At 40.8% G+C, this 23,911-nt stretch overlaps 1 protein-coding gene across 1 annotated transcript in view; it reads left to right on the top strand.

The window, feature by feature from the left end:
* The window catches only part of ccdc102a (coiled-coil domain containing 102A), a 91,114-nt gene that overhangs the window by 53,867 nt on the left and 13,336 nt on the right, over positions 1 to 23,911 (top strand). The window contains exons 4-7 of the mRNA XM_038693225.1: positions 5,160 to 5,410; positions 5,698 to 5,806; positions 9,885 to 10,001; positions 10,592 to 10,801. Coding sequence (XP_038549153.1) covers positions 5,160 to 5,410; positions 5,698 to 5,806; positions 9,885 to 10,001; positions 10,592 to 10,801 — 687 coding nt within the window. The remainder of the gene's footprint in view (positions 1 to 5,159; positions 5,411 to 5,697; positions 5,807 to 9,884; positions 10,002 to 10,591; positions 10,802 to 23,911) is intronic.

Below are 23,911 nucleotides of genomic sequence, written 5' to 3'. Positions count from 1 at the left end.
CTAGACTAATATTTACACTTAAAGTGTTAAATTTTTCTATACAGTGTTTTTACAAGCAACCCATGGCGTCCACGTGCTGACGCAGTGTTTGGCTTGATAAGACAGCATCCATCTGATAACAAATTAAACAATGCACTCATTTGTTGGAGTGAGGAAACGAAAAAAAGCATCTGCTCTCCGCTGACGACCTTTGACCTCTTCTGGTGTTCACAGACGCTGATGTCCGTTTCTGGTGTTCATTCAGTCTCTTGTTCAGGGTCCTTGCGTCTTCGCTGATGTAATATGTCCCACAGTAGAGCTCTCCTCATGTCCACAAGCCTCTGGGTCCTATACTGCCACATTTCTCTGGTCTGTATGTCTAATTCCGCTATAACTATCAACTTTACATTTATGCAATTATCTCAGAAGGCTTCATTTAGAGTCATACTTCTTTCATCATTTTTGTAAAGTAGGAGGTTCAAAGGGTACATTTTCTGTTGTCATTGGGGACATCGGTCAGGATGCATTGAAGTAAGCCAGGAAACTTGGAATATCCTCTGAACAATGCTTTATTTCTTCCAATTTAAAGGATGCATTTATCAACATAGTCAGGGGAAAAAGACACACAAGTTGTTCAATCTGAAAGAAAGCAAAAATAAGATTAGAAACTAAACTCACTTGTCCATCAAGGAAAGAAACATCTACGCTAAGTTTTCATAAACAAGGTAAAACTAAAGAGTAAACTAAACTTCTCTTACCAGAACTGCCGCCCCATGCGGAGGTGAAAGAATGAGAGGGAGTGCAGTCCTTAAATAAAGTGTGAACAGGTGAACTCAATCAGGTCAATGAGGAGGAATGAAAGGTGAAAGCGGGAGCCAATCAATGATGAGAAAACAAAGGAAAGGAAGTGAGGTAGGTGAAAGGAAGTGAATAAAAACAGAGATAAATTGGGGATCTTTACGCATGTTTGCTTAAATGGTCTTCTGCTCTATAAAAGTTAAATTATGTGACTTTTTATTACTTTTCTTTTTTCAATAATTTTTTTAGTTTTGTTTCTTTACGTACAATTTTACATAAATGCCCGTAAACCAAAATTGGCTTAAGCTATTGTAACCAAACTTGACACGTCTGTTCAGATGCAGTCCTTGGATATTCTTCCACTAGGGGGTACTATACTTGCAAAAAGTTTGTACCTCGTAATTCGCTGCATGGATTTGTACAATATTAAGTTTGAACTGATGAAATCCTAAAACAACAACTCAGGACCCAGTATTTAGCATAACTCCATCAGCTGTACGCTGTAAACACATCGCTGCACGCTGGCTGCTGTTTCCCAGCAATACATTTCATGCCGACATACGATCTCAGGCGGACATCGGTGAGACTTGTATGGCTATCTGACTGTTGATTGTGATTTATTGGTTTGCAAACAACGGTGGAATGGAGAGGAGCAGTCGTAGAAAAAACGCTGGCATGCTTGATTTAAAGCCAGTAACCTCTACATGACCATTCAGAAATTCACTGCAAGGCAAGCCCGACCTCTCCAAAGTACCGGTACATTCGAAAAGTTCTTCTTATTTTTCTTTGCTAAAAAGTTTGTGCAGCTTAAACGTAAAAATCACAGACTTTTGCAGGTGGGTAAAAGATTTCACAGTAGTCAGGTACATAAAATGACACTCTCTGATCTCAAGGTGTTGCTGTAAAAATCAAGTTAGCGTTTTTCTGCAATTATTCAGCCCAAAGTCATCTGAAAATGTCAAATGTTGCATTTTTCACGGCTTGCTTGGATCCTGATCATTGCCCCTTGCGGCTATATTAATAAATTATTTGTGAAATCTACATTCAATTTTAGAACATTATTGTTGTATTGCTGCTCTTTAGGTCTATTTGGGACAGGTCTATCACTTTTGGACCTGTGAATGGTCTACGGGGCTTCTGTCCTTAGGGTGCAGAAGCCGAGATCTTTAAGTGTTACATGGTTACCAGACCATGCATCCTAATGATTTTGGTGTTCGTCTGTCTTTTTCTCTGGTGTCATCATGAGGTTCCACTTTGTATTTTTAAAATGTTGGGTAGATTGCCATGCCCCCCTAAGGAATGATTGAAATAGCTTTGGTGATGCGCTGGCTTTTCCCCTAGCTCCACCAACAGGTTAAAATCTTTTTGTTTAGCAAGCTAACATTTGCTAATTAGCACACGGAAAACATGGTGTCATTTTGAGTATGTTAGCATGCTGGTATTAGCATTTAGCCCCCCCCCAAAAAGAAATCTTAAAAAACATTGAGTGCATTTCTTTCAATACCCTGTCCCTGCAGCACAAGCTCTGTGCTGCTTTAATACAAACACACAACTGCCTCTAAATAAAATGCTCTCAGGGTTCATTATGTTATGCCACAGATATCTTTCCAACTCTCAGTTGCAGAATTCAGTATTTATGAGGAACTCTTAAAGGCAGCATGATGATTATCTTAAAACCCCACGCTGCCTCATGGAGCCTGTGGGAAACCGAGACCTCACATGATATAGGGTGGTGAAACATTTGGATTTGTGCTGGCAGATTTACTATGTGGAGAGGAGGAAACGATCTACATGTCCAATCTTATTTATGTTAAATGGGATGTGAAAATGTTTGTTCTCGAGAACCCACCCAAGAGTGTCGGGGTTCTGCCGTGACAGCGCGTTGGCCGAAACTTTCAATGATTCTCTGGATGAAACAGTTTGATTTGCAGCCTCGTCGGGAGGAACAGAGGGTGGAGTAGAAAACACTGAGGACAGAAGAGAGAATTGTTGTTGCCAAAGAAGCCCATATTTCTGATAACCCCTTCAAAATCAGGGAGTCAAAAGATATGTGGGTAGTGTGGAACGATATTTTATTTTCTGGGACTTAAACTGAAAGGAAGCCTTAATCATCGATGAAGTTTTGTAAGACAAAAAGAGAATACATTTCTTCATCGGTAGAACAGTAAGCGAAACGGTTATTAGTATTTTGGCACGTACATGCATTCTCCAGTGTGTTTAGAATCTCTTAATTGCTCCAAATAGCGGACGCTAGGTTTCGTGCTGATTTGCTGATAGTGTCACACTTGTTACATCCGTGCAGACACGAATCACATCGAAAACACTAGATAAGACCAGCACCTTAATGACGTCAGATTGCATTCCATATGTTACAACTTTCATTCTATATAACATTTACACACTCACACTCACTGGCCACTTTATGAGGTACATCTTACTAGTACAGGGTTGGACCCCCTTTTGCCTCCAGAACTGCCATAAATCTTTGTGGCTTACTTTCAACAAGGTTTTGGAAACATTCCTCAGAGACTTTGGTCCATGTTGACATGATAACATCACCAGCTGCTGCAGATTTGTCAGCTGCACATCCTACCCTTTTAATGTTGCATCTGATATCAAGACTCATCAGACCAGGCAATGTTTATCCAATCTTCTGTTGTTCAGTTTTGGTGAGCCTGCGTGAATTGTCGCCTCAGTTTCCTGTTCTTAGCTGACAGGAGTGGCCCCCGGTGTGGTCTTCTGCTGCTGTAGCCCATCTGCTTCAAGGTTAGATGTGTTGTGCGTTCAGAGATGGTATTCTGCAGACCTTGGTTGTAATGAGTGCTTATTTCAGTTACTGTTTCCTTTCTAACATCTGGAACCAGTCTGCCCTTTCTCCTTTGACCTCTGACATCAACAAGGCATTTTCGTCCACACAACTGCCACTCACTGAGTATTTTCTCTTTTTCGGACCATTATCTGTAGAACCTGGGGATGGTTGTGCGTTTCTGAAATACTCAGTCCAGCCTGTCTGGCACCAACAATCAACAAAGTCACTTAAATACCCTTTCTACTAGGGCTGCACAATTTGGAGAAAAAGTCATATTGCGATTATTGTGGATAATATTGTTATATTTCAATTTGGTACATGGTAAATCTACATCTGTCCATACCACAGACACTATCCACAACCTGGAGGACGAACTTGTATACATGAGTATAATATCATATCATTAAATAAAAAGTGTAAGGTTGAGTTAATAGAAGCCTATACTGTTAGTATAACCTTAAGATATTAATTACTATATTCATGATAATTTCATATAATAGTATAATATTTTATCACTAGTTGATTATTATATCCAGTTACAGCAGTTTCATTTCTGTGGGTTGATTTTTAAAATGTAATCCTTGTGCAGGAAAAAAAGCTCTATATTGGTCTTTAATTTGTTAATTCTAAGTATTAACTTCTTAATCATATTATTATCATTATTGTCTAGGGCTGACCCCGAATAGTCGAAGATTCGATGCTTCGATGGGCGGAGCCTGATTCGACTGTCAATCTCACAGTTAAAGCTTTGCAGTGAAACAAGGATCATACCATTTTGGGGATATGGGGGTGCTCAACATCTGATTTTACATAGAACTACCATTTTTCTCCCAATAAGTTAATATACAGCCTGTTACAATATACATTTCAACGTTTAATGCCGTAAATAAACATGTGAAAAGAATAAAACTTTCAATAAATGTTTTTAAAGTGCATAAATAAATCCAATATTGTAACCCTAACCCTGGGTCATCAGTGCGCATGTGTAGAATAGGAACACTTAACTTAGGTTGTTGTCTTAAATGTTACTTGCACACTGCTCATGAATCACATTTCTCATTGCACGTAACGTTTTCTCACAACATGCGAGAGCCTGGTGTGAGCAGAGATAATGAGCAGACTGCAGCGCACACAGAGAGAGTGTCACACACATTTTTTCTGTTTATTAAATCGCACACTTTTTTGTGGTTATGTAATCGCACATGATGACATCACAACTGCGATTAGATTAATCGTGCAGCCCTACTTTCTTCCCCATTCTGATGCTCGGTTTGAACTTCAGTAAGTTGTCTTGACCACGTGTACATGCCTAAATGCATTGAGTTGCTGCCATGTGATTGGCTGATTAGCTATTTGTGTTAACCAGCAATTCAGCAGGTGTACCTAATAAAGTGGCCGGTGAGTGTATATGTATGTAGACAATTCTAGTTGATTAATGCTTGACTACCCATGTTTCTTACACTGATTTTATTGTAGCGGTGTCAGTGGGATATGAGTTTCAGTTATATACAGTACAGTATTCCCCTAATACCAGCAAACTAGTGTGTCATGTTCTTCTCCCTCCCTCTGCCAGGACTTGGAGGTCCTGGAGTCGGTTCTGCGCACCAGGGCCTCTGAAGGCAACACTCAAGAGGCCTGGGAAAACTGCAGTGGTAATGGCGGTGTTAACCTGGCCAGCTCACGCTCGTCCTCTGGTCTGAGCCGGCAGGAACGCAGCAGGCAGCTGTGGGACGACATTAGCACGGTGGAGGAAGACTCCAGTAAACTCAACGCCCTGCAGCTTCGCCTGGATGAGTCCCAGAAAGTCCTGCTAAAAGAGAGAGAGTAAGAGTGACTGAAAATCTAAAATTGTCTAAGCTGTAGCATAGATATGAAGTGTGACATAACAGTTGTATCTGTTGCTGCAGTAGAGAATTCCGTTAGACCAACTTTAATTTAAAATCATAAACTCAGGTTGGAATGAAACTTCCATTTGATGACACTGTCTACTTTAATTTGAAAAATTATTTTTAAAGACATTTGCTGATTAAGACAATAACCCACTCAGCACTTCAGCAGAATGATTGTGTACACACTGTGTGATGTGTGTTGTGTCTCTGCGTCTTCTCCAGAGACAAGCTTGCACTGAGTAAGAGCATTGAGAGGCTGGAAGCTGAACTCAGTCAGTGGAAACTTAAATATGAGGAGCTCAGCAAGAACAAACAGGAGGTCCTCAAACAGGTGAGACATCCATGTGCTCAGGCCGCCACTCTGCCAGTCACAAAGAATATGTCTGTGTGGATCTCATCAAGTCTTTGTTGTAGGATGAGACAGCATCCCACTTTCTGTCTTGTCAGAGGGACCCTCCTAGATGTCAGTTCGACAAACTCATTCAACCTTTAGTGTGTTGTTGCGACTATCTGCACGATTAATGATGACAGACTACTATGATTCCACAAATGGTGCCTGGGGCCTTTGTTAATCTTAACTATAGAGAGAAACATGCTAAAATTAGAGGTTGTCATTACTCCACCATCTTGGTCCAGACAAAAATACCTCTATTGGATGGATTGCTATGACATTTGGTACACGCATCCATTTTCCCATCAGGTTCAATTCTTAATACGTTCCTGATCATCTGACTTTTCATCTAGTGCCATCATCAGGTATACATTTTTGTCAGTTACTTTAGTTAATACGCTCTAAATAAAGATGGTTAAGATGGTAAACAATCCAAGGAAGGTTGAGGTTAAGGGCAACTGGACTTTGAAGAAAAAAACTAGAAGACGTTTTGTCCCTCATCCAAGAGACTTCTGACTGACTGGTGGGGAAACTCTGAAGCTATTTAACCTCAGTGGGATCGTTAGCCAGGATCATCGATACCGCTGGTTCGTTAGTGCTCCTGGCTGTGGTAACAACAGTAGTCATGGACGTTGGAGCCACACGTGGCCAAGTCTGAACGACCATCGTTGGCATCTTCACCTGAGGCCAAGAGGAAATGCTTGTTCAGTTTCCTGCGAAGTTATGAAAGGACAGCATTGTAAGTGGGCGACAAGTGGTGGCGCAGACCCCCTCCTCTGTTCAGCGACCGAGTGAGGTCCCAACATATACCTAACAATCCCTCTCCAATTCAGCGATAATTGTAGTGGATCTGAATGAAACTGTGCACAATCCTAAATTTAATAAATATATACTGCATGCACTGCATTATTTGGCAGATAAGTATTCTGAATGAATAATTATTTCCAACTCTAAACCATGTAAACTTGAATGCTCACTGGAGCTAATCATTTTCAGGTGATATGTAGTTGTGTAATGAGGGAGGCTGTGGTGAAAGTGAATCACACCTTATATCAAGATGTGCACGATTAATAGGCAGCTGCATTATTTCAGGTAGAATGGTCCAAAAAAGAGATTTAACTGACACTGAAAAGTCAAAAATTGTAAAATGCCTTTGAGGCTGACGCAACACTCTTGAAATAGCTAAACCTTTGAGGCGGGGCCACCGGACAATCAAACGCTAATAGTCACAAAAAGCTCATGGAAAAGAAAAGACAAATTAACTGCAAAAGACTCGAGTAGAATTTAAAGTGAAGCTACCAGGAACCCATTATCCTCCAGTGCCACCATAATCCAGAACTGCAACCTACCTGGAGTGTCCAGAAGTACAAGGTGCCAAGTGCTCAGAGACACGGCCGAGGTCAGGAAGGCTGAAACACGACCACCACTGAACAAGATTCTCAAGTTGAAGCGTCAAGACTGGGCAAAGAAATACCTGAAGACAGATTTTTCAAAGGTTTTGTGGACAGATGACATGAGAGTGACTCTTGATGGACCAGATGGACGGGCCTGTGGCTGGATCACTGATTTACACCGCATCAGGTCTACTCAGGTGCCAGTAAGGTGGAGGAGGGGTGCTGGTATGGGCTGCTATCATTAAGGATATAGTTGGGGTATTTTTGGGGTTAAAGATGGACTGAAACTCCACTCTCAAACCTACTGCCAGTTTCTGGAGGATACTTTCTTCAAGCAGTGGGACAGGCAGAAGTCCTCAGTTTTCAAGAAGGCCATGATCTGGCAAGCCAGCGAGGGCCTCAAAGATGCCCAAATAATGGCCTGGCCCCCATCCTCTCCTGACTTAAATCCTATTGAGAACTTGTGGACTCTTCTAAGATAAGATTTACGGTCAGGGAAGACAGTACACCTCTTTGAACAGTGTTTAGGAGGCTGTGGTTGCTGCTCCAGTGAAAGTTGATGGTGAACAGATCAAGAAACTGACTCCACTGATGGAAGGCTCATGGCAGTTACTGAATATACTGGTCACTAAATATTTTTGAAAGGCCAAAAATTTTATTTATCATTTTGTGTTCTAACACTTACCCCCCCCCCACACAAAAAAAGTATAGAATAAACAAGTCATTTGATGGAAATTATTTTGGTAATTTAGTTGCCTAATAATTCTGCAGATTTATGTATTCTCCTGATCAAGACAAAACTCACTTTTTCTTAGTTAAACATTCAGGTTTGAGGTTTAATTATATTTTTGATTGACTGAGAGCATTGTGTGTTGTTAAAATGAATCTTGAGGAATACAGTTTGCCTAATAAATGTGCACTTAGTGTATTAAATCTTTATTACATAGTAGCTCTAAACTATAATTGTAGAAACGATGAGTGAGCTTATATTCCACTGTAACCTGTTTTGAGAGCCAGATATCCAAAGCTGCACCTATAGAGTGTAGGGCTCAGCTGTAAGGCCTTTAGACAGTAACATGGCAAATGTTTTGTCTTCCACCACTCGGGGGCAGTCCCGGCCTGCTGAGAAGAGAGACATAGGGCTGAAAAGAACCCAGATAACACAGGCTCACTGTATGACAAAATCAGTTTAGAACCAGCACAGAGAAAGAAAGGAGGGGACAGATCAGAAGACATGACAGATGTGTAGATGGTGATGATGGGTGGTTTGAAGATAAGCAGGGTAGAAGTGATGGAGATGGAGGCAGGATAGGGCTGTGCTGAAGGTGGAGAGAAGGCAGATGAGACACGGGCAGAGATGCAATGATCCATTAAGAACAAGGAGGGATGAAAAGGAGATAATAAAGGAGATTGGGTCATCCTTATCTCCACACTTGTTGTTGGTTCCAGAAATGGTCACCTGTTTAAGAAGAAGGAGGAAAAAGTGTTGTAGATAACACTAAATGTCGAGCACGTACACAGTTTGAAGGACAGCTGTTGTTGAGATATTGAATGATTGAACTTTTTTTTCATTGTCCCATCAGAGAATCTTGTCTTTCAGAACTGACCTCAGCAGTTCCATCTCTTCAATATCAGCACTAACCACAAATGGCACATTATTTGCATGCTGGTGTTTCAGTTTCTGAATAAACAATGTGAAAAGGTTTGCACACTTGAATATGGACTTCTAAAGAAGTATATTAAAGTGTCTGTAGCCAAGGTAAACAGTCCCATAACACAGCCAGTCTCTTTAGATGTATGAAAGGATACATTTTTTTTTACATATTCAGAAGAGGACAATGTGAAAAATGTGAATGAAAAGTTCTCATCAACCTTGCTTCCAGCTGCTTAGGATGCAGACCCACTGTCTCAGTGCAAGTGCTTTGAGAAACTGGTTCTCCAGCACATAAAGAACAAAATCCCAGTCAGCGTGGCCCCTCTTTAGTTTTCATTCAGAACCCACAGATCCACGGAGGATGCTATCTCCACGTGCACTGTTAACATAGCATGACTGCACAGGTGCTATGTGTTGGACGACGTCACACACACACACACACACACGTGCAATGATGGTGATCAGATGAGAAAGTCGAAAACTTGCCATTGTATAATATATTGGCAGTTATTTCATAACTTTTATTAAATAGACCTCAGAAAGAATACAGTGCTCTGGACCTTGGTGACCTCAGTCCTGGGTATGGCCATGGTCAGATGTTGTGTTTATAGCTTGTTTACAAAAAGAAATTCTTTATGGAAAAATGTTGAGCTTTTTAATAAAAAACCCTAACCTCCACTGTTGAAATATGTCAGTTTACCTGATTATGAAATATACATAATACATACAGTCTGTGCATTTAATAAGCAGTATCTAAGAGTTAAAATGAATATATGTGGATCCTCATACCTTTACTTGTTTTTAGCTCTCATTGTAGAGTTGCACCTTTTAAAGAGGAGAAGAAAGGAACTATTTAAATGGTTTAATACAAGATGTCAGTGGTCCTGCTAACCTTAAAAATAAAGGACAATATAAAACACCCAGCCCTTTGATGTTTTGTCTTTTTTAACCTCTTCCTGACACCATCTAGCTGAACCTGCTGAAAGAAATGCACCAGGATGAACTCGGCCGCATATCTGAAGACTTGGAGGACGAACTGGGAGCCCGAACCAGTATGGACAAGAAACTAGCTGAACTACGAGCTGAGGTGAGCAGAGGAAGACGAAGAAAGAGCAGGAGTGTGGGGTGATGGAAGGAGGGTGGGCAGGTTCAAACAAATGTTGGCCCCTCACAAGCCTTTTCCTTTTTTGACTTCAGCACTTTTAAACTAAATGTAACAGGACTAATCTTATGAACAGATACTGAACATTTCACTTCAGATCCCTGCTGCTGCAGGCGTCCTGCTCTCTGTATTTTCACAGAACAGGTACATTATGTTCCAAGCTTGAGGTTTGCCAAAACTGCAAAACACGTGTGCCCTGCATTTAATCACATCACCTCTGCATGGATCAATATTTTTTCTTGGTTTTTAGTGTTGTGTTTGTAACATCAGTAGCTACATCTTACAGATTATCTTTAGTGAGTTTTGTGAACACATGGGAATTGGTGATATTGGCCAAAGTCATCCATGAGTAGTTGTAGTATAACAGTTTTATACTGTTTATCACAGAGAATACAAGCTCTTCTCTAACCTTCATGTTACCACCAGGGTTGAGTGGTACTCCTAAAATACATTTATCATTTCAGTGTCCTCAGCCTCTCTTCGTCTGTGTGTCTCCGCCTCTCTGTCTCTGTCAGATGGAGAGGCTGCAGGTGGAGAATGCTGCAGAGTGGGGGCGCAGGGAGCGTTTGGAGACAGAGAAACTTGCCCTGGAGAGGGACAACAAGAAGCTGAGGGCTCAGGCAGAAGACCTGGAGGAGCAGCTGGCCAAGAAACGCCGGCAGGCCGCCTCCGCACTTGACATCGACCTCAAGGCCATCCAGAGCGAGCTGTTTGAAAGAAACAAGGTGGACATGACATCCTTTCTTTTCAAATCCCAGTGCTGTCACCATGATTAGGGGAATCTGTTTCCGCCAAGAACAGCAACCCTGTTAGCTTGCCAATCTTTGAATTCAGATTTTAAAACAATGAGCAATTTAAGACAACTTGGGTTTTATTCTGATAGTTTTTGTCCCCCCATTGTTTCTATGAGCTAACCTGACATTGTCCTAGTAACCCAAATTGTAATAAAATGGAATAATCCTTTAAATTCAAAACATACACTGATGAGATCTCTTTATATGTTAGGAATTTGTGCCATGACCTTGTCTTTCCGGAACACTGTCAGCTGTGTGTGTTTGAGAAAAGAGAAAGAGAGAGATTGATTGTGTTTTGTGTATAGTGTAACCATGGTATTGATCTGGACAGAGAATGAGAAACAGGGCAAGCGATTAAGACACACACACACACACACACACACACACACACACACACACACACACACACGTTGATTGATAGTAGAATCATCTTTAACCCCAGACAGGGCTTTGGGCATCACTACTGGTGCATAGATTGATGTTCACTGTCACACTATGATACACTCACCGGTGTGTACACACACACACACACACACACACACACACACACCCACCCTGTAGGAGTAATAGGAGGTGACAGAGCAGAAATTAGTAAATTTTGTGTGGACTGTGTGTTTGTATGTGGTCATTTGTGATTGATCTTTAGGCTGGTGACAGATGAATCAAAGAGAGAGAGTGTGTGTGTGTGTGTGTGTGTGAACACCTGCATAATATGTGATTGTGGGATCCTCCTTGGCTAATTTGTCACTGCTAGGAAAAAAACACAAGCAGTACTTGCACAACCCCTCGTACGATCGGTCCATATTCATGAGCTTTGGGCAGTGGCCAAAAAAACTGGTTTGCTGATCCACACAGCTGAAATGTTTTTCTTTCTAATGGTGGCTGCGCTCACCCGTAAGGCGGCAGTATACTTCATGAGAACTGCTCGTCAGATGATTGAACAGCTTGTACCGGTGTGTTGCAGTACTGTAAGGTACTGGATAAATGATATGCCTTGTTAACACCAGATCAGCTGTAGAGATGAGAACGCACACTGTCGTGAACCTTGGTTATTTGTCGCTGTAAATCATTCATTTTCCATCTGTATTGCTTTAAATGTTCACACAGTTCTGTTGAATAACTTGAATATCTTTGGGTGTTTTCATGGCAGAGAATAGATGCATAATCTGTCATTAGAGGCGCGTCTCTTTCAGCCTTCTCGCTAGAAATATTTTTTGTTAGCTGAAAACAAATATCTGTAGGCTATAACGTTGTGTATGGATGCCAGCACGTTGTAGGCTGCGGATTGTGTTTACACCTACCTAAGATCCAAACACATTGCGAGCCACACTAACTCCAGATGTTTCTCAGGCAGATACCATCACATTCTGATGTATTCACACCTTGCATTAACATGTTTTTCCCTATCCAGATAACAAGTCCGTCCAGATTTAGATGGCATTTTCATACCAGATGTAAATGGGCTGTCAGACACGTGTCTTTCACAGAAATTTCTCTTATGGCTTCATTCAGACAAGACAGGACATTTGACAAAAATGACATTTAATAGACTGATCTGATATGAGAAAAATCTCCTCAACAAGTTAAATTGGCTTTTTCAGTGTACTTTATTTAACTGATGTTGTTTTTTTTGCATTAGTTTCTCTCTCTCTCTCTCTCTCCATTTTTAATCTTGTGCTGATTTAATTAAACGTAATGGCATTAAATCAGGCCTGTGCTGCAGACTGCTGCTACTAAGACCCTAGACCTGGATGTTGTTTTGGCCATTATTGCATAATTGTCGTTGTCGTCATCGATAAAAATTCAGACAAGGAAAGAAGCGAAAGCACACCCATTCCCATGGTGTCCTCGGATTCCCATTTATCCGACAAGCAGTACAAAATCTCAGAATGATGCCTTTACTGACAAATATGACAAAGAAAAGCAGCAAGTCATCTAATCTGGGAAGCTGGAACCAGGTAACGTTTTAGCTTGAGAAATCAACTAACGAATGAATCAACTATTTTTTTAATTTTTTAATGCTACCAAATCCCAAACAGAACCTCACACATGACTACATGTGGCTCATTACACCTGCACCTGGTAGCAAACAGAACTGTGAACACATCTCTTGACAACATATGTAATTAAACTGATTCCAGGGTAGATTAGGCTTTTGGGTATAAATTAGGGAGTCTGCCATTTAGAAAATTACAGTTGAGCTTTAAACCACATTTCCTATCCTGTTTCACAGTATCATATATATGTTGCTGATTATTTATCAAACAAAGGCAAGGCAAGTTTATTTGGATAGCACTGTTCAAGCATGGAAGCAATTTAGATTGCAAAGAAATCCACCATTAAAAACACAATTAAACAATAAAATACTGTAACTATAAGAATTAAAAATAATTAAAATAGAATATGATAATAATCTATAAAACATATTAAATTATCATATTATAAAATATATATCATAGAAAAATACATTGCTTCAGTAAAATACAAGTAGATATCTTGTTGTGACACCTATGGTCCCCAGGTGGGGTTGTTTACCCAACATGCACCTCTCTGGCAGGGTAAAGACAGAGTCAGGGTGACCTAAAAAGCTGTATATGCAGTTTGTAGACATACTTAATGCTAAATAAGGGGAGTGGGGTGCTGTGTGTTTGTGTGTGTATGTTGATGAGTTTCCTTGATCATTATGAAAACATCTGGGTTAGCTGCTTTGTAATGATGTGACTCGGAGTGACAATTTGTGTTCAGAGCTGTTCCAAAAAGGATGTGTGTGAGATGATCTCTAGTCTGCTTAAATGGCCCCATTAGCAGCTGGTTGGGTGGCACGGCCATGTATGTTTGTTGGTCAGTGAAAGTGGCCCCACTGCTACCTGTGCCACATGGTTATTTATGAATCTCTCAGGTTTATTTAATGCAGTTTGCAACACACACACACATATCTAAGGAGCAACAGAATAATTACTCCAGACATTATGTTTGAGCAGGAGCAACAGGGTGAATTAGCTCTCTGTGTCAGAGGTAGGAGGATGAGTAAGGTGAAGAAGATAAAGATCAAAGAGGAAAGGGGGAAACAGAAGATGCAAAGACTAGGAGGAAGATGAAGATAGGAAAAAGTTAAAGAAAAAAACAAAATAAAGATTGAGGTAGAAGAAACCAGCATGGCCAAATGTAAGCCCCTTTCACACTGGACCAAAAACCCACTAACATCTGGCTTCGTTGGGAAAGGGTACAATTCAGAATTCACACAAACCACATAAACACACCTGTCACCTACTCAGCACGGTGCTGTCAACCAGAATCACCGTGCTGCTGACTTTTACAACTTGTGATTACTACAGCTCTATGAAAAGTAGTACATTTTGCTAGTAAAGTAAACATTTTGCTGTGATTTAATTGCATCGAGGAGATCAAAATGATGCCGAAATAAATACAACATGATTGACAATTTGTTAAACATATGAATTCATGCTTTGTCAGGTCTGTCGGCAAGACAGCAGGACAACAACTTTTAAAATGTTTGTTTTCTTGGTAGCACTTTATAATAACTACACACTATAAAGCATTAGTTAAGTATTCGTAAATAAGAAATTCATCATTTATAAAGCATTGTTCATACATTAATGCACATTAGTAAGTCATTCATAAACACAGTTATAAATGTTTTATTCTTTGTAATCGTCAGGGCTATGCTATGCTAACTTGTTCACAGTAAAGTACAACAATAGCTGGAATAAAGTTACAGACACATATTTTCTGAACTCACCAGGTAGTACAGCTTCTTTGCTTACTCTCCAAGCAATGTCCAGTTTAGTCTGGTTTTTCTATAAAAATAAAGTATTGGTCCCACAGAGCTCTGGGTGCCCACTGACATCATCGGAAACAGGAAACACTGTGGCCCGCTGCTGAGAAGCGCGTGTAGCATTTCTAAACTACCTATGAATTTTAATAAATTTATGAGAATTAATACCCAATTATGAATTTTTATATTCAGAAAATATTAATCCATAAAAAGCTCTCGTTTCGCAGGGGCACCACCGGAGTTGTTATTAACCTAGAGTCTCCGGACCTCTAGGTAGCTTTTAATAATTATACAATTATTCACCAGTGATCAGTTAATAATCGCACAATTATCTTAAATCAGTCAGTCAGTCTCATATCTAAAGGGTAAATTCTTTTGGCAGGGACGTAGAAATAGGTAACACACACAATTCCTTGATTACAGTGAATTTATTAACTAACTAAGGTGATATAAAAATGCGGTTAAATACACTAGAGAAATAAACAATGGCTAAACAGTGAGAAGGGTTCCTATTGTGGGAAGCATTTGACTCATACGGCAGCTAATGAATTAATGGATTAACAACTATTGGACGTCACTGACTACAGAATGCCTTGTTTTGGTCTTACTGCTTGTGTTTCTCCCCGCCGGGTTGCTGGTAAACGGCCTCACACTGGCGTTCTTGGTTAGGACCGCTTAAAGCTGTCGGCTAGTCGCTTTCTCTGCCAGGGAATTGCTCCGGGGTCCGTCTCGGGGAGGCTTATTGAAGAAACTTGCAGTGGGGGCCTTCCCAACCCTTTCTCGGGTCAAGTTTAAGTCGTCCTTTGTTACTGCTGTCCGACCTCCGTGGGCTTAGCTTAACGTATAAAGCTTAAAAAAGAACTTGGTCGTTCTTGAATTAACTAGTGTAACTTAACGGACTGATAACTTTTAACAAACAAAAGATAGCTGTTAAACAAGGGAAAAATCAATGTCGCGGCACTTCGCGTGTGTAGCTTCAAGCGAAACAAAGACTTTGTTGCGCTGGTCGAATTCTTAGGGCTTTGCCGGGAGAGGGGCACGCTGGGCGTGTGCCGAAGCGCTGTTGAAGAGCCCGGAACAAGCTGGCAGACAAGAGGGAAGCGTCCAGAGAGCAGAGTCAAGAGAGCGAACGACGTCGTGTGTCGCTCTTTCGTTGTTTGGGGCGTGGTTCCCCAGAGGGCAGTCCTTCGTTTCCCGCAGGGCGGGCTGTTTCCGGTTTCCCGAGGGACTGTCTTTCTAAACTTTTAATGTCTATAAAAGGAACACGAAAAATCTATTTGCGCGTATTATAATCAAATATCTTCCCACAATCAAACCTCAATGGTCTAACGGTTGTACCGTACTAAGTTTAAGCATTTGGTAACAGGAAAACAATTGTCAGTAATTTGACCTTTAAAAGGTTAGCATTTCAGAATGATGGCATGTAATACTTATTTCGTCCACTCGGGGGAGCTCAGGTTACATGATGACAGCTTAGATTAATCCGAAAACAATCTTTGCTTAGGAACTGGGAAATTTAGTTATTTAGCCTTAAATTCAAGCTGGCAATTTATAGCATATAGTATTTTTTTATCATTAGTTCTAAAGGTGTTGTCAGAAAGCATTGTGAACAAGCATTGTTTACACATAAAATGAAGGAGTGTCCTTAACCTTGCTGAAAATTAAAACACTGCAAAAGTAACTTAATTAGATTCTTTTCAGCAATAATATCAACAACAGATAGCAACAACATGGTAACATATCTACTAAAATAAAAGCAAATGTAATCAAGTAACTAAAAGATTATTTAATTAAACGAGTCTTTGGAGACAGCAGTCGTTGTTTACATAAAGTTCAGGGCTGTCCTTGGTGTCCTGGAGATTGTCACACCTGGGTGTGACAAGGAGTATCCCTTTGAGAGGTAATTAAAAGCAGAAGAAGGTCAGTTGCCATGGTTACATGTGGGGGGGGGGGCAAGTTTTAGGGTTTCTTGTCCTCTCTTACTGAAGAGTTTCGATTGTTTGTAATCTCTGGTTAGTTTCTTTGTCATTTTAACAATTCAGGCACAGGGAGGCTTATCTCAGCTGTTGCCAAAGGTGGCCAGTTTTACGATCAGGCTGCTCAGGAATAGCGCTGAGGGAAAGCGACCTTTCCACCCCCCTTCTGTTGGGGTCTCTTCAGCCGTCTGTAGAGGGTTGATAATCAAGCTCCTCCTTTCTTTCTCCCAGAGAGAGAGGAATAATTTTGAGTAGTCCAAATTTATTTAATATAAAATGCCCAAATCCACAGCCGGTTCACTACACACGAGTGAAGATAAATCAACATTTAAATCCTCCAAAAAACAATGGTCTTAAGACCGGTCTTAAGACTACTTTTTGATGGTCTTGGTCTCGTCCTTGACTGCCTTTATACTCTGTCTTGGACATTGAGGACTTGGGATTTTATTTCACGACCAGTTGAGACCATAACTTAGGGAATATCAATAAATTGCTTTTGCATTGTCTGATTTGTTAACATCCTAACTTTGAATGGAAGTAAATCTTATTGCTTAAAATGCAACCAATAACCCTAATTAACGACTGTCACCCATCCCTGCGATGCTTACGTTGATTTCAGCTCTTATTGTTTGTATATGGGTGTTTGGGAAAGTGGATCTTTCAGATCACTTTGAGAAGTACCTATGATCTCATTCCACATTTTATTGCATGCCATGCAATGCAGGGAACTGGTCTTGGTCTTGACTTGGTCTCGGTTTGGGTGGTCTTGATTACAGCACTAGTTGTAGCAGCAGAATCCAGTCCGAGTACAGGTGTTTATCTGTCCAAAAGTTGAGGTGCTCTCTCCTCTACAGCTCCTCGTTCTCAGCAGCTGTCTGTTGGCCAGCACAGATTCAGTATCTCCACTCTGCCTGGCCCTCTCCAAACAACACTCTGAAGCCGTCTGTGACGTCCGGACAATCTCGACGCTCATAGGCTATCACAACACAGCGTCATGCAACTTTCTTGCTTGGGTGGCAAATGTTCAACTTGCGTGCATTGACTTTGTATGTAATTTCTCCGCCCCCCGCGTTTGGTCTGCACAGTTAGAGGTTGCCGCTTGGATATTACACACTAACACTAATATTTTGTTTACAGATGCCACCAATAACATGTCACACTTTTAAAGCCTTCTCCAAATTTTTGTAAATGTATCTTTGTTGTGGATGTGCATATAAATATAACCATTAGGGTCACATTTAGCAAACAGATATATAAATTAAAGCTGCAAGCAGCGTTGGGCGGGCCCTCGCACTTATAAGCGCGTCCGCGTGTGAGCCGGCCGAGTTGCATATTCTGGAGCTCTGCCGGTGCGGCTGTGAATTTGCTACGCGGTTATGACGCCGCATGAAGGTGTTATATGTCACTTCCTGTGTCCCCTATGTGGAGCTACATAGCACTTGCCGCTATGAATATAAATCGGTGTTGGCGTGTAGATGTCTGCGGGGTGGGAGAGTTATCAAGCACGTAAAGTTTGTTTCAGATGTGAGCATGTACACTGAACAATAATGTACCCAAACAATAAAATAAATTCCTTTTATATTTCCCTGCCTTGTTGTTTATGTGTACATACAGAGGAAGAATGTGAGAACAGCACACATTTCATCGTTACTGTGTGCTGTACCGCAGTTCTGTGTCCATGCATGCAGCAAACTGAAAGCACCGTCTGTCGGAGCGTCTACGTGAAAAGAGAAGGAAGACATTGCTGGTAGTATTGTCTTCAGAGTTGTTAAACACCTCAGCGCACTGAAGGAAGCCATCTGACTGTGTGAGGGGCAAGATCGTTGATGTCTGCAGGCAGAGTAGGAGCTCTCCTGTCTGACTGGTCCACCAATAGCAGAGAAGATGACCCCTTGAGACACAGCCCCTCCTCATTTGCATAATGAGGCAGAAATGCATACAAAAATTTAAAAAGACAGGCAGAAATAAATACCATGGGTGAAAATAAATAAGGTAAATAAATACAAAGGAAGAATAAAACAGACAAAAATATTAAAACACACACATAAATAAATACATTAAAAAAATTTGTAATAAATAAAGTTGAATAAACAAATAAGGTAATTATAACAAAGGTGAATAGTAAAGGCACTAATTAAAATATATACATTTATGTCTCCTTGTATAATTTAATTACTACCTACATTTATTTATTTACTTTATTTTTTTGTGTATTTAATTGGATGCTTATTTATTTATTGAGCATTTATTTATTTCTGTATTTATTTCTGACTGTGTCAGGATCGGTCCTCCATAACGGGGTGGGAGAGTTATCAAGCACGTAAAGTTTGGTTCAGATGTGAGCATGTACACTGAAGTTACAACAACTTCGTGTGTCATGGCGAAGACTTGATCTCTGACGCCACGCCACGGACACACCCATTGACGAAAACTCGCAAATAGCACAACTTTTCATCTTCAATGCCTTTAGAAGGCACAGCACAAATTTGAAGTCGGTCGGACTAAATCCCTAGGAGGAGTTCGTTAAAGTACGAAGTGTGTAAATCATCCAAAATTTGACGTAAAATTCAAAATGGCCTACTTCCTGTTGATTTTAGGGCATCGCTCCAAGAGGCTTTTTTGTGCGTCTGGACAAGATACACGTACCACAGAAAATTCGTGCACGTAGGTAAAACGTGCGGCGGGGGCTGCTTCGTTAAAAGTCACTTCCTGTTGCCAGCAGGTGGCGCTATGACTGTCTGTGAATGTCAGCATGTACATGTGTTCAGGGCGGGACTCTCATCCTACATGTACAGTTTGGTCCAGATGTGAGCATGTACACTGAAGTTACGACAACTTCCGTGTCATGGCGAAGAGTTGATCTTTGACGCCACGCCACGGACACGCCCATTGACGAAAACTTGCAAATAGCACAACTTTTCATCTTCAATGCCTTTAGAAGGCACAGCACAAATTTGAGGTCGGTCGGACTAAATCCCTAGGAGGAGTTCGTTAAAGTACGAAGTGTGTAAATCATCCAAAATTTGACGTAAAATTCAAAATGGCCGACTTCCTGTTGGGTTTAGGCTATGGCTCCAAGAGACTTTTTTGTGCGTCTGGACAAGATACACGTACCACAGAAAATTCGTGCACGTAGGTAAAACGTGCGGCGGGGGCTGCTTCGTTAAAATTCACTTCCTGTTGCCAGCAGGTGGCGCTATGACTGTGGGTGAATGTCAGCATGTACATGTGTTCAGGGCGGGACTCTCATCCTACATGTACAGTTTGGTCCAGATGTGAGCATGTACACTGAAGTTACGACAACTTCCGTGTCATGGCGAAGAGCTGATCTTTGACGCCACGCCACGGACACGCCCATTGACGAAAACTTGCAAATAGCACAACTTTTCATCTTCAATGCCTTTAGAAGGCACAGCACAAATTTGAGGTCGGTCGGACTAAATCCCTAGGAGGAGTTCGTTAAAGTACGAAGTGTGTAAATCATCCAAAATTTGACGTAAAATTCAAAATGGCCGACTTCCTGTTGGGTTTAGGCTATGGCTCCAAGAGACTTTTTTGTGCGTCTGGACAAGATACACGTACCACAGAAAATTCGTGCACGTAGGTGAAACGTGCGGCGGGGGCTGCTTCGTTAAAGGTCACTTTCTGTTGCCAGCAGGTGGCGCTATGACTGTGGGTGAATGTCGGCATGTACATGTGTTCAGGGCGGGACTCTCATCCTACATGTACAGTTTGGTCCGGATGTGAGCATGTACACTGAAGTTACAACAACTTCCTGTTTCATTGCGAATCATCGACGCCACGGACACGCCCATTGACGAAAACGCGCAAATAGCACAACTTTTCATCGTCAATGCCTTTAGAAGGCACAGCAGAAATTTGAGGTCGATCCGACTAAATCCCTAGGAGGAGTTCGTTAAAGTACGAAGTATGTAAATCATCCAAAAATGGCCATAAAATTCAAAATGGCCGACTTCCTGTTGACTTTAGGCTATGGGTTCTTGAGGCTTTTTTGTGCGTCTTGATACGATACATGTCCCCAGAAAATTTCGTACATGTAGGTTGAACGTGAACGAGGGGCTAATCATTTCCAATTTTCTAGGTGGCGCTAGCGAGTCATTTTGCCACGCCCATGTGCGAAACTTGTAGAATACGAAATTTTTCACCGGTTCTGACATGTTTGCAAATTTTGGTGAGTTTTTGAGTATGTTTAGGCCATGTCATTTGGGCCTACTTTGCAGAAAAAAAAAAAAAAAAAAAAAAAAAAAAATCCGAGCAATTTCAATAGGGACCTCGCACGGTCGTGCTCGGGCCCTAATAAATGGTAGCCCAAATTTTAGCATTTTGTGCTACTTTTTTTTTTTTCCTTTTTTCCTTTTTTCCTTTTCCATAATCATGTTTATTCTTGGTGTTTTTATTAATCTAACCTCTGATATATTTGTCACCTGTTCTGTCGTATCAGTGTTTCTTTTCATTTTCTTCCTCATTTCAGTCTTTTTTGAGCTGCCCAATCTGGTTGGAGCAGTGCCCATAAATTCCTTCCCCCATTGTATCACTCTTGGGTTGCTCTGATTATAAACCCAATTCTGCTTTTCGCTATGTGTGTGTGTGTGTGTGTGTGTGTGTGTTTGGGGGTGTGTGCGCAAGGGAGAGAGACTTTACTGTCTAAATTAATGCTAAATTCAGTATGGCAGAGGGGGAAGGGAGAATTATAGTGATTCTTTGTGTGCGTGCATGCAAGTGTTTCACACCAGTCTATCAGATATTTCCACATCTGATTCTGTTTTTTTCTTATATTAAAGAACCTTTTTGTCATATTTCTGGGCATATAAGCCTGTGTTTTATATTTGTGTGTGTGTGCGTGTCTTTGTTTTAGTGGAACAGATGTAGTGACAGACTTCAGGGTCTCTTCAGTCAAGGAGAAACATTTAACAGGCAGTGTGGCGTAACACACATGCGCGCGCACACACACATTGTGCTTTTGTGTATGAGCATACACAAAAGCATACAAAAGACTTGAATGAACAAGCATACACATGCTCATGCACCCATCCAAACACACATGTACAGAGGCATACGTACACATATTCATTCTCATAGATCATTTGGTAATCCCTATGTTTAATAGAGTCTGGGACCCCCAGTTCTCTTCCCTCTTCCTCTGCCCTCATTCATTACATGGTCTTGAAAGGTAAAACTTCAGGGAATATTAAGGTTTCTGGCCTGCATGTCTGCTTTGAGGCTCAGAGTAGAAACTTGCTTCATTTGTCAGGCCTTTTGTCTGCCAGATAGAGGCCAGGGACAGCAGCCAGGACTGCGTGTGTCTCGTTGTCCGTCTGTGTCCATCTTCCACCTTATTCTTTTGGATCAATCTGCTTTGCTTCACTTCACAGCACTGTATCACTGTATTGTCATTTTGGTGTTGTGGGGAAAAAAGGAGTTGAACCTTTTTTTCCTAGCTCAGATATCTGTATGATATGCATTATAATTGGTAGAAATGATTTTTAATTAGGCTAACTGGTGATAAATCATGAAGGGGGGAGGGGTGTTCATACCAGCAGTCCTATTTCTCAGGAAGTGGATATTTTGAAATGAAAATTTAATGAACCTGTGGGGAAACTGGCATTTTTTTTTTAACCATAAAGGTTTGTGAAAACATTGTGGCTAACAATTATTTTCATTATGTTTAGTCTGTTTAATTAATTAATTAATTGTTTAATTTATTAAATGTCTGCTCTAACTTTTGTATTGGAACAAATTAGTTATTGTTAATAACTTGTCACGTTTTTGTTTATTACACTAAATTCTGTCAGGGATCATGTACAAAAACAGTAATCTCAGAGAGAGGAGATGCTTTGCACAAGATTTAGCTACTAGCAAATTTCCATCAGCAGTCCATTTGAATCAACTCAAACTACAATAGAATACCACGCCAGGGATTTGAACCAGCAACCTTTTGGGCTTCTGATATTTTTCTCTTACCATCTTACTTTTTCACATAATATACTAACCTGTGAGCAAGCATGTTTTAATCCCCGTGGACATTATTATTATTATTATTATTTGTATATCTACATGCCTTGCACCGGCCTGTAACTTCTCTTCACACACATCAACCATGCTTGTAAAATATCCACCTGTCCTCCGCGTCTTGTAACATAATACCAAGTTTACCAAGGAAAGTCTATGTGTAGGAAACGTAATAGTACAACCGCTACCCCGCCCCACCCAATGTCTTCGTTGATCCCGATGTTTCATTGTAGACATCGTCCGTTGGCAATTTTGTAGACATAGCCCAACCCTAGTGCCAATATTAAAATTAAATAATCTACTTGAAATGTCATTCAATGTCATTTCCATTTGGTTCCACATGATGTATGACAGCATGCACACACTTTTTCAAATCCAACTATGAGACACACAGAATAACAACAGATTGATCCTGTCATACATCATCTTTCTCCTTTTATCGCTAAACATTATCTCATGAATTTCTTCCTTGTCTGGATTCCAGATCTCTTTCTCTTGTGCAGCCTGCACTCAGTTTTCTTTGTTCTTATGCTTCACCTTTATCCTGTAAATTACCACCCCTCCAATTACTACCTCCCCCCGCACTTCATCTGTCTCCTCATCCCTTCGCCCTTGTCTCCTTCCAAAGACCCCACCCCCTCCCTTATTTAATTATTCACCTCTGCATGTCTCTACCGCTCTCTTTTTTTTGATCTGGCTCTGGGGTTACACTACTATTTGTGTCATTCAGGCATTTTGCCTTTATCATCATGTAGGTATTTACTGAGGGGGGAGGGAGTCTATGTGCCACCTCTTATGAAATGTTTCAATCATTTGAACTACAGATAAAGCGCCTAATCCTCTTCCAATCAAAAACACTGTATGTTATCTCTGTGCATGTAACGTTCTCAGCTAGAATAAACATGCTAAAACACAAGAAGTTAAAGCTAGTTCTGTATTGATAGCTAAAACATTCAAATACTAATACATGATAAAGATAAATGGTCAAATCAAATACAGATATAAATAAATAAGTAAAGGGCATTTCCCACTCCTTGGTCTGGGTTTGACTTTTATTGTTCCTGTAGATATCTTATTTCTCTCCATTATACTGCCGTAAGTTCAGAAAAGCTTCTTGGAAGTTGCTGTGTCTGGGGAGCCGTTAGGTGTGAGACCGCAGAAATGGAAGCCGTCGTCAAAGTACATGAAAGTGCAGTAAGTGACAATGGTGCATTATTGATGATGCCATTAGCTGCAAGT

Source organism: Micropterus salmoides, unplaced genomic scaffold, assembly GCF_014851395.1.
Source record: "Micropterus salmoides isolate LMB-PRFRI ecotype aquatic unplaced genomic scaffold, ASM1485139v1 Ms_hic_scaffold_3, whole genome shotgun sequence".
Classification (NCBI taxonomy): Eukaryota; Metazoa; Chordata; class Actinopteri; order Centrarchiformes; family Centrarchidae; genus Micropterus; species Micropterus salmoides.
Note: the sequence above shows the minus strand (reverse complement) of the source record. Positions and strands in the feature narration are given on the sequence as shown.